The 10,034-nt window shown below is 34.7% G+C and overlaps 3 protein-coding genes, 1 long non-coding RNA gene and 1 pseudogene across 7 annotated transcripts; 3 read left to right on the top strand and 2 right to left on the bottom strand.

The window, feature by feature from the left end:
• Window positions 1-1,230: 1,230 nt before the first annotated feature.
• On the top strand, window positions 1,231-1,341 carry LOC127739995 (uncharacterized; annotated as a pseudogene).
• Window positions 1,342-1,412: 71 nt separating this feature from the next.
• Window positions 1,413-2,975, top strand: LOC107493408 (glutamate synthase [NADH], amyloplastic-like). The gene is made up of 5 exons (XM_052262990.1): window positions 1,413-1,492; window positions 1,565-1,624; window positions 1,692-2,207; window positions 2,545-2,648; window positions 2,752-2,975. The coding sequence occupies exons 3-5, from the start codon at window positions 2,152-2,154 to the stop codon at window positions 2,973-2,975; spliced, it is 384 nt and encodes a 127-aa protein (XP_052118950.1). The 5' UTR covers window positions 1,413-1,492; window positions 1,565-1,624; window positions 1,692-2,151.
• Window positions 2,976-2,989: 14 nt separating this feature from the next.
• Window positions 2,990-4,516, top strand: LOC127748310 (uncharacterized). The gene is made up of 4 exons (XR_008010257.1): window positions 2,990-3,796; window positions 3,901-4,047; window positions 4,142-4,262; window positions 4,380-4,516. It is a non-coding gene; the product is annotated as an uncharacterized LOC127748310 (long non-coding RNA).
• A 149-nt stretch (window positions 4,517-4,665) lies between these two features.
• LOC107493404 (germin-like protein subfamily 1 member 7) lies at window positions 4,666-5,559 on the bottom strand. 4 transcript variants are annotated; one of them, XM_052263455.1, is made up of 2 exons: window positions 5,323-5,559; window positions 4,666-5,159 (listed from the first exon to the last, which is right to left on the bottom strand). In XM_052263455.1, exons 1-2 carry the CDS (start codon window positions 5,438-5,440, stop codon window positions 4,693-4,695), a joined length of 585 nt encoding a protein of 194 aa, XP_052119415.1. In that variant the 5' UTR covers window positions 5,441-5,559; the 3' UTR covers window positions 4,666-4,692. The 4 variants fall into 4 exon arrangements, with proteins under 4 accessions (XP_052119415.1, XP_052119414.1, XP_052119413.1 ...); XM_052263454.1 differs by having other exon boundaries at window positions 4,666-5,211; window positions 5,321-5,552; XM_052263453.1 differs by having other exon boundaries at window positions 4,666-5,228; window positions 5,326-5,493.
• Window positions 5,560-6,554: 995 nt separating this feature from the next.
• Window positions 6,555-9,827, bottom strand: LOC107493396 (uncharacterized). The gene is given in 5 exon segments (XM_052262989.1): window positions 6,555-6,673; window positions 6,909-7,080; window positions 7,210-7,275; window positions 7,676-8,203; window positions 9,822-9,827. Coding segments are annotated over 4 exon segments (660 nt in total). The 3' UTR covers window positions 6,555-6,673; window positions 6,909-7,020.
• Between the last annotated feature and the right edge of the window lie 207 nt (window positions 9,828-10,034).

Raw genomic sequence — 10,034 nt, 5'->3', positions numbered from 1 at the left:
GATAAATGTTCTATTTATAATAAACTAGCTCCTAGGGTTTACATGAGTAAGTAATTGATGCATAAATCCACTTCCGGGGCCCACTTGGTGTGTGCTTGGGCTGAGCTTGATGAATTCACGAGCTAAGGCATTTCTTGGCGTCAAACTTCAGGTTATGATGTGTTTTGGGCGTTTAACTCCGGATCATGACGTTTTTCTGGCGTTTAACTCCAGACAGCAGCGTGTACTTGGCGTTCAACGCCAAGTTACGTCGTCATTCTTCGAATAAAGTATGGACTATTATATATTGCTGGAAAGCCCTGGATGTCTACTTTCCAACGCCGTTGAGAGCGCACCAATTGGAGTTCTGTAGCTCCAGAAAATCCATTTCGAGTGCAGGGAGGTCAGAATCCAACAGCATCAGCAGTCCTTTTGTCAGCCTTCTTCAGAGTCTAGCTCAAATCCCTCAATTTCAGTCAGAATTTACCTGAAATCACAGAAAAACACACAAACTCATAGTAAAGTCCAGAAATGTGAATTTAACATAAAAACTAATGAAAACATCCCTAAAAGTAGCTTAAACTTACTAAAAACTATATGAAAACAATGCCAAAAAGCGTATAAATTATCCGCTCATCAGTCACCGTGGATCGTGGAACGTCGTAGGGTCATCACTTGCTTCGTCGCTCGTCCTCTTCTGGGCTGGGGTCCTCTTCGTCACCTAGTCGCCCTTGGTAAGTCCATGTATCATCACTTCCCCTGTTCTCCCTTTTCCAGATTCCCTTCTCCCTGTATTTTGAGATGATGTTGAATTAGTAATCAATTAATTTGTTAGTGATTGAATCTTGAATTTATTGCTATCTTGCTGAATAATCACCGAGTTTAATTTTTTTTCTTTGCTAAAAATCATCAGAGTTGAATTTGTTACTAATTATCATCGAACCTTGAATTTGTTGCTGGCTTGCTCAAACACCCCCTATTATCTTTTCTATGCACTACTTGGGTATGTTACAGTTTTCATATGACCGGGCTTACAATTTGTTGCTATCTTGCTCAAACACCCCCTATTATATTTATCTCTACAGTCTTCATATTGTAATTTCTTCATGATTTCAGTTTGTTTTTGCATGATATACTTCAACTGATAGCTTGTTTCCCCTGAATGAATTAAAATAAAAAACTGTAAACTGAACATATACCCCATTCGAGCAAACAAGCCAAAACCCCAATTGACAAAAGAAAAATACAGCCAGTCTTATGGTTGGACCAAGAGCAAGAATGTTCATTTGTTTCACATTTTGATAGGAACCTGCGGGTCTTAATACACTGTGATCTGCGGAGACGTTTTATGTGATTACATTCTATTTTATGTAATCCTTTTACCAAAAAAGAAAAAAGAATCTGTATCCCTCAACCATTTCTTAATGGATGTAGCGCTTTGAGATAGTTAATGGTGTCACTGAAGTTGAAGGAATAGCAGAGGAGAAACCTGCAGGTGCTGAAGAGGATGAAGGTATTAATTACAAGATCACACATTTTCTTTAAATAGCATTTCAATTCATTCACTGATAACATTTTGATTTAGTTTTGTAGAAAAAGGAGTACCTGCTTTTTAGCTCAATGCAATGAAAAACAATGAGAAGAGGTTAGTTGGTTCTATCAATAGTTGGTTCTATCTTTTTTCTCCACTAACTTTATACTCCAACAAACAGCAAGGGAACAACCAGTAACTGAAGAGATGCAAGGTTGGGGAATGACTTCTGAGGCATTGAGGTTTGAATGATCTCTTAAGTTCTTCCGCTTCCTTGATTACTATTTGAGTTTGGATACTTGGATTGAATGCAATGGTTGAGTTGGTAAGAAAGTTCATTATCAAGATTATGATATTTGCAAAAGTTTCTACTGATGCTTTCTGTCGTTAATTGGTCTGGAGACAATATCTTCAAAGTGGTGGAGGAAAAATTAATTTTAGTGAAAGTGGATAGTGCCTCTGAAATTTTTCCTGGCACTTCAATATATGCTTGTATTGAAGTTCTTGGAGAAAAAAATTTTTGAATTTCTACTTTGGTTTCTAGTATGCACTGCATGAAGACTGAAGTTTATTGTGCGTATCTGTAGATACATTCATGGGTTTCTACAAATACCTTCCCTAACTGGGATCGTGCTCAACCTATGCAAATATTGGGTCACAATGGAGATATCAACACTCTAAGAGGCAATGTCAACTGGTATGCCTTGAATAATTTTTGTACTATGCTAGTTAATGGTATGACAAATATGAATGAATAATATGCTGCAATGCGATTTTAAACTAGCTAGCAGTATTGTCCTAGTGCTGCTGATCTGACCATTCAGTATTGTTTGTTAGAGTTAATGGATACCTAGCTTACTTTTTTCTTTTCTCAATCTTATTTTTTAAATAAGAGGATACTTTGTTTCATTATGGTGTGCAATAAGCTTGATGCTAGTTGTGGGTGGGCATAGCAGCATTGAGTATTGTGTTGGTTGCTCTTATCATGTTCTAATTGATGTATATTGTATCAGCTAATATGGTATATTTTGTAGGATGAAGGCGCGTGAGGGGTTACTGAAGTGCAAGGCACTTGGTTTATCAGAGGATGAATTAAAGAAGCTTTTGCCCATTGTCAATGCAAATTCATCTGATTCAGGTGAAAATTTTTCCCTTTTTATTTTATTTTAAATTTGTGTTTTTATTTTTTTGACTAGGTTATATTTACATACTGAATCTAATGGGTAGTTATTCTTTTCCAGGAGCTTTTGATGGCGTGCTTGAGTTTTTGGTTCAATATGGAAAAAGTCTTCCTGAAGCTGTTATGATGATGATTCCTGAGGCATGGCAAAACGATAAAAATGTGGATCCTCAACGTAAAGCATTTTATGAATACTATTCAGCTCTCATGGAGCCATGGGATGGACCAGCTCACGTGCATATCCTCTCGACATTGGCTTTACAATTTGGCACTAATTTGATCTAATATCATTACAGTTACTAATGGTCACTATCTTGGAGCTACACTGGATAGGAATGGACTGCAACCTGGCCGCTTCTATATTGGGAGCACACAAGTTAAATTATGTTGATTCTCCTTGACCGTTAAATTATGTTGGGAGCAAAAGCTATAACAAAGTGGTGTATTAATCTAACGAATAAGATTTTCTTCTTTTCTTTTTGTTTCTTCCTATTTTGGTACGATAGTTAAGCAATTAGGCACAATATATATTTATATAATCATTTGTTAATTTTTTAAATGTATTTTATATAATTAACAAGTAATTTATAGCTTATTTCCATAAAACAAATATTCTATGTTCAGAGATATATTAGATCAAAGTTGTTACTATCTTTTCAATACAATAATGAATGCTAAAAGGTCATACTTAATTAAGGGGAAAGTAAAATATTTAGGGTACCTAAGCAGATAAACATAACCTAGTCAAATTGGATGAATGGAAAAATTTCTTCCTCTTTGCCAATTCAATCAACTGAACAAGAAAACAAAAGAAAAGTGTATTTAGAAGCAAGCTATTGAATCTAATGGACACCCTCTTTCAATGCATCGAATAATTAGTGTGACTAATTTACTATACACATTATATATATACACACACACACATAAACTACGTTTAGGAGAATGATTTTGACACTCTCTAATTGATTATGTCATTCTTTTGTTGATGGCCTTCTTTCAGATGCTGCTGCACAAGGGTTACAACCAGACCAAATTATTTTCATAGATGTTGCAATAAAGAATGAACATATCAGGCGAAGTGCTTTAGCAGACTTATTTCTTGACACGTAATTTCATGTCTACTTCTTGTCCTCTCTTTGATGTACTAGATTGTTTTCTGTTATTTGCTTACGGATTCCTTTGTTTTAATACTCTTATTGCATTGTTTTAGGCCTTTATGCAATGTGCACACAACAGGAACAGATATATTATAGGCGGGTTTGCCTATGATCACTCTACCTATGGAGAAAATGGCTACTCGAGTTGCCGGATCACTCTGTCTTGCTACTGGACTTGGGGAGGAGATGATCATTCCCAGGTGAGAGATATTTTCTTGATTACTGATATGGACAGTTATTGTTACCTTTCTGTTTATAACTAACTAACTGTTGTGTCTGAAGCCAACCATGTAGCATGAAAGAGTATGAAGAGAGGGCAGTATCACTGGCCTTGAGTCGCCCAAAGCTTCAAGCTCTCACTAATAAGCTTAAGTCTGTTCGCATGACTTGCCCTTTATTTGACATAGCTCGCTGGGTGAGTTTAATACTCCCTCTCCTTTGCCTCAAATTATAAATGTATCAAATTCTTTCTTGTGACAGATAGTTTTAGATAGTATGTAGTTTATAAGATGCATTGTTCTAAATTTTATAGGTGAGGAATCTTGAAAGAGGATATTTTAAAATGTGGAATCTACATTGCTAGCAATCATGGATGAGTAATTTTTTGTGTTTTGGCTTCGCAATGCTCTTGATTAATTAACTAGAACATTAATAAGATATACAAAAAAAGAAAGAAGGGGGAGGGACTAATAACTTTCACTAAAACTCAAATGAACCAAAAGTTGAATCAAATACAACAAATTTGTTATTTATTATCATATATGAATTGTCAGAGCCAAAGCAACATATCGTACAAATAGAATAAAATGATGGTGCTTCACTTTATCAAATTAGTTATTATCGTATCAGATATGTTTTTCAAGGTAGTTAATTACTTTTTTATGCACTTGAAAAACTTTAGTCAAAACTTCAGGAGAAATAGGTGGAGTGGATCCAAAAACAGCATTTACAACTGTGATAACACCTGGATTCTGACTGCTAAGACTAGAAATAGCAACAACGTTGCCATAACCCATGTTCAGTTGGAAATGAATGAGACCAATTGGGAACATAAACACATCACCCTTGTTGCGCACTATAGTAAAAAGATGGTTGGTGTTGTTTTGATTGGAAGTGACAAATCCAACAAAGAGAGTGCCTTCAACAACAGTAAAAATCTCTATGGCTCGAGGGTGAGTGTGAGGAGGGATTAAACCCTTAGGTGCAAAATCTAGGCGAGCAAGTGATATGCCGAGTGTGTTAAGTCCGGGTAGTTCGTTAACACTGACAGGAGTCACGTTTGAGCCAAGTTTGTTGACAACATTCCCAGGATCTACATGCTTAAAGAAATCTTCAGCTACTACAACTTTAGGGTCTTTGCAAATGTTTCCATTCACAAATATTGCAAAATAAGAAATTAAGATGAATTAATTATAACGATGCTTAACCATATATATTGAAAGGAGTTTGATACTTGAGTATGTAATGATATATACTAGCATTTTGGGTGTCATTGAGAGCCACACAGAAATCTTGCAGTGGATTGGGATCATAGACTGATGCAAAAGAGGATGCCAAAGCCAACAAACTAACAAAGAAGTAGATTGCTTTCATTTTGTGCCTCGTAGTATACCTTACTATTGATGCCCTCTTCTTTTTTCTTCTTTTGTCTCTGTGTTTGTGAGCGCTAATCTCTTATAAATGATGTTATGTATTTAATTGCTTAGTTGTGATGAATTTGTTGAATGGGAAGCTTGCTATATAAAGGGAGGAGTCATTGAATTGGCCTGCAAATTAATGTTGTTGCATCTAATAATTGCTGAACCATTCTATACAAACTCATCAAGGAAGATGGCTTTCTTATATACATATATACAGGAATCACACACATAATCACAAAAGGCAAAACAAAAACAATTGACAAAATAGTGTTAAACTATTTCATTGCATGCATTGCAACAAAAACTAAGTTGCTTTAAACTATTTCATTGCATGCACTGCAACAAAAACTAAGTTGCTAATAGTAAACATTATTCATCCCAGAATACAACCCTCATGAGTCATGCCATACACCATATTGGCCACAGTATCACTTCCATCGCTTGAACATGCCATGCTTCCAACACTTGCCGAATTTGCCATGCTTAAGCTTTCCATGACCAAAGAACCCATGATGATGACCATAATGACCATGAGTCAAATGGTGAGCACCATACATAGCAGCCGCAGCAGCAGAACCCCCTGCTAACATTCCACCAACGCCACCAGGCCAGTGCCCTGTTACAACAAGAAGTCAGTACCCATCATGGCTTCATATTGAAATCAAATCATAAGCCTTCATCTCGAGAAGTAAAGATGCATTATCAACATAAGCACATTCCAAAAAACATTAGGTGAGAGTCCTATTAACAGTGGCAGAGCCAGAATCTTAAGTTGAGAGGCCACATGATTCAAAAATTTTTTAAGTAACCAACAGCATCAAATGATCCAACTAGCGCTCATCCATGTGGGATAAAGTATTTCATATGCAAACTATTTCACATAGAACACATATTGTAAAGTTTGTTATCTATTCACCCTAATCCTAATCAGTAGATCAGATGACAATAGCTTCAAGTTTCATTGACATGAGAAACAAAACATAAACAGAGAGAGCAAAACAGAACATAGTATTAAATTACATTATGGAAACATGAACTGGCATCCAATGAGGGAAGTTACAAAAAAACCTGCCAAAATGTGTAGTAGCCTCGTCACTCGTGAGCATATATAAAGAATTCCCTTTCGGATCCACTTGGCCAGAACTTATACAGAAACTTGAGAAAGAGCAAATAATCATCCAACAAGCTAGGCAAGATCAAATAATCAGTCAACAATCCTAATAATCAGTAACAAATTCAACTCTGATGATTTTTAGCAAAGAAAAAAAATTTAACTCAGTGATTATTCAGCAACACAGCAACAAATTCAAGATTCAATCACTAACAAATTAATTGATTACCAATTCAACATCATTTCAAAATACAGGAAGAAGGGAATCTGGGAAAGGGAGAACAAAGGAAGTGATGATGCATGGACTTACCAAGGGCGACTGGGTGACGAAGAGGACCCGAACCCAGAAGAGAATGAGTGCTTGGCAAAAAAGAAGAGATATGACAACGCACAGTCAGGTGTTCATCTTAGAAACCATCAAGTTAGTGATTATCTTCATTGGTTCCAAGGCAGTTGGTCAAGAGAGCATCCTTTGATTCATACTGACGAAACATATAAAAATCAAAATTTAATTTATAGATAATTATGAGTTTCAAGAGTGTCAAAGTTTGGTTTTTAGTATTACTACAAAATAAATATACAAAAAGTAACTGTGTGAGTTGTTTACTCACCTTGCATCTACAAAAGAGGCAATAATTGTGGTCATCCCTCAGTTTCATCAAAACTTCTTGCAAATCCTGAATTGATTACATGTATCACTATCACAGTCGCAACCAAATACGAATGCAGGAATAGATTAACAAAGTTCAACAAGAATGAATTTCAAAGTATAAGAAATACAACAACAACAAGTAAGCTTTGTTCAATGGCTAGGTAGGATCGGCTTAAATCAAATGATGACAAAGTGCAATGAGTAATATTTATTTAAATCACTTGGTATTTAGAGTATAACAAGGAGAAAATTAATCAGCAATGGAAGTGTATTGACTTAATGTGTGTGCCTGAGCAGTTAAGATCAAGAGAAAAAGAAAGCATTTGTGCTGTTTCCATGTGTTATTCAAGGATGCAACATAAATCAATACCAAAACATGGTTAAAAGGTGCGTTCAACCAAAAATATAACCTTTTAGTTACGCACCTCTTCTGTTATTTCTTCCTCTTCCTCATCTTCCTCTTCTTCATCATCCTCATTCTTTTTCGGTTCAATTTCTCTATTATCTAATTGATCAAGGGCAACCATTGCCTTATGAAAATTGGCTACAACTCTCTTACTCTACCATCACGACTTCTGTCTATATCCAAAGTCTTGCATTAGATCCTCCTCTTTCCTCTTTTTTCTCTTAGCTATGATTTCCTCCTTTTTCCTCTTCTCCTTGTGAGGATCATCTAAGCCAATACCAGCTCGCGATCGCCGAATCTCAATCTCCACTGGCTCAGCCCTACCCAAACCTTCTTTGCCAAGGGCAGCACCGGGCGTATAACCCATTTGTTTGAGCAGCTTAAACCTAATGTTGGATTGTGGTATTGGAGCTTCCACTTTTGCTAATGTTTGCTCATCCTCTTCTTTCTGCTTTCTATCTCTTTCAAGTTTTCGCCATTCTTGCCAGCTGAGTGTTTTTAACTTATTCTTGGAAGAGCTGATCGGAGGGTCTTTCTTGCCAGATATCTGCACATAAGAAAGGGATCCTCTTCACCAAAATGCAACTATAGTACATATAATTCGTAAAATAAAAGAGGTTAACATAATTTAAGCCATAACTTAAACATGAGGAGCCCAGAGAAGGCCGCGAGACGTTAAAACGCCGGCGATGACCTCGATTGCGAGACAAGAGAGGAGAGAGGAAGAGATCTTGCGTGCGACGCACAGTGAGACAGATGAGAGAGATCGAGCAGAGAGAGACAAAGAGCGAGGATAGGAAGAGGAGAGAAGAAGATGAAGAATATTGAAACCTTCAGAGGCGTGAACGAGAGGGTTTCTTCTGAACGCAGATGAAGAACAATTTTGGTTTTTTGTTTTTTTAATATGTTTAATTCAGATGAAGAACAATTTTGATTTTTGTTTTTTTAATATGTTTTTGTTTTGTTGTTTCAATTATTTGAAACTATAAAATTAAGATTAATTGAATTCTAAAATTTGATTAATTTAAAATGGTATTTTTGTCTAATCAAATAAAGAAAGGATGTTTAAAACTTTTTATAAAATTAAATAAAAAATATATTTTTATTTTTATTTAATTAAAGGGGTGTATTAGTAAAAGTGGTGATATAATATATATTTAAAAAAAATTAAATACTGATATAGAAAAAAAAATGCCATATGATTTATTACTATTTGTCCATATTTTAAATATATCGGTACGTATAAATTTATCATCGTACCATAGCAATAAAAAAAAAAGAATAAATATCAGAATATAAGTAAAAACACAAAGTATAAGATGGCCTGAAATTTATTAACACAATAAAATAAACCACATAATGAGTCATACTTAAATAACAGAACCATATATCCCTAGTTTTACATACTTTAAATATTTAAAGTTTAAAGTTTAAAAAACAAATATCACAATTCACAAAATAAACTAAGGGTGCACATAAGTCAGATTGAATTTAATTGGATCCAAACTCGATTTTAATATTGAATAAGGTCTATTTTGACTCGATTTAAATATTGAAAAATTAATTGAAGTATAAAAATATAATTTTTAAATATTAATTTTAATTTAAAATATATATTTTAATTATAAAAAGACAATTTTGCATTAGGTAAGATGATTTGAAGCATGACCCAAACTCAATCCAAAAATAACACCAGGTACAAATAACAATCTGAACCTATCAAAATATGCCTCAAGTCTTGGCCAAATTTTGAGTCGGGTCGAATCTTAAACACCTCTAATGTAAGATCCAAAAAAATATTAATTAGATAATTAATTAACTGATTAACTAAGAGTAAGTTAAGAGGGTTTTAAACTGTTTGAACTGGGATAAAAATTAAAAATTAAAATTTGAAAATTTATCAGTGAAGATTTAACTTTAAAAATTAATTGGAGCGCAAAAATATAATTATTTGTGAAAAAATGCATACCGACGTTATAATTAACTGTACAGACTTAAGTCTATCCGGTATTGCGTATGAGAAAAGTAAAAAAGTAAGGTTGACCAGAAAAATATTTAGAATAAGAAATCAGAACACTTCTCTTTAAAATTTGGCTCTAGGTGTGGCTAATGGGCGAAAGGATAAAAATATCCCTCACCCACTTAAATAAAAACACATGACTCACCCCCATTTCACAAAAATTACATCCATTTTTCAAAGGAAGAGAGGACAGTTCAAGCATGAGAAGAGAGAAAGAGAAAACCCTAGATTACTATTCACACTCAACTTCAAATTCTATTTTCTCACAAATCGGGGCTCCAATTGAAGACCCATTTGCGGCCACGTGTTTATCTTATCATCATCTTCGATTTTATATAACTTTTACGGTGAGTACTTG

The sequence above is a fragment of the Arachis duranensis genome, chromosome 6 (genome assembly GCF_000817695.3).
Source record: "Arachis duranensis cultivar V14167 chromosome 6, aradu.V14167.gnm2.J7QH, whole genome shotgun sequence".
In the NCBI taxonomy this organism is placed as follows: Eukaryota; Viridiplantae; Streptophyta; class Magnoliopsida; order Fabales; family Fabaceae; genus Arachis; species Arachis duranensis.
Note: the sequence above shows the minus strand (reverse complement) of the source record. Positions and strands in the feature narration are given on the sequence as shown.

What these genes read in the sequence shown, in the direction of transcription:
- LOC107493408 (XM_052262990.1), top strand. Translation starts at nt 2,152, where the DNA reads ATGCAAATATTGGGTCACAATGGAGATATCAACACTCTAAGAGGCAAT. An exon ending in CTAAGAGGCAATGTCAACTG is followed by an intron (nt 2,208 to 2,544) that starts GTATGCCTTGAA and finishes TATATTTTGTAG; the next exon opens with GATGAAGGCGCGTGAGGGGT. An exon ending in TGCAAATTCATCTGATTCAG is followed by an intron (nt 2,649 to 2,751) that starts GTGAAAATTTTT and finishes ATTCTTTTCCAG; the next exon opens with GAGCTTTTGATGGCGTGCTT.
- LOC107493404 (XM_052263452.1), bottom strand. Translation starts at nt 5,440, where the DNA reads ATGAAAGCAATCTACTTCTTTGTTAGTTTGTTGGCTTTGGCATCCTCT. An exon ending in GCTCTCAATGACACCCAAAA is followed by an intron (nt 5,234 to 5,327) that starts TGCTAGTATATA and finishes AATTTCTTATTT; the next exon opens with TGCAATATTTGTGAATGGAA.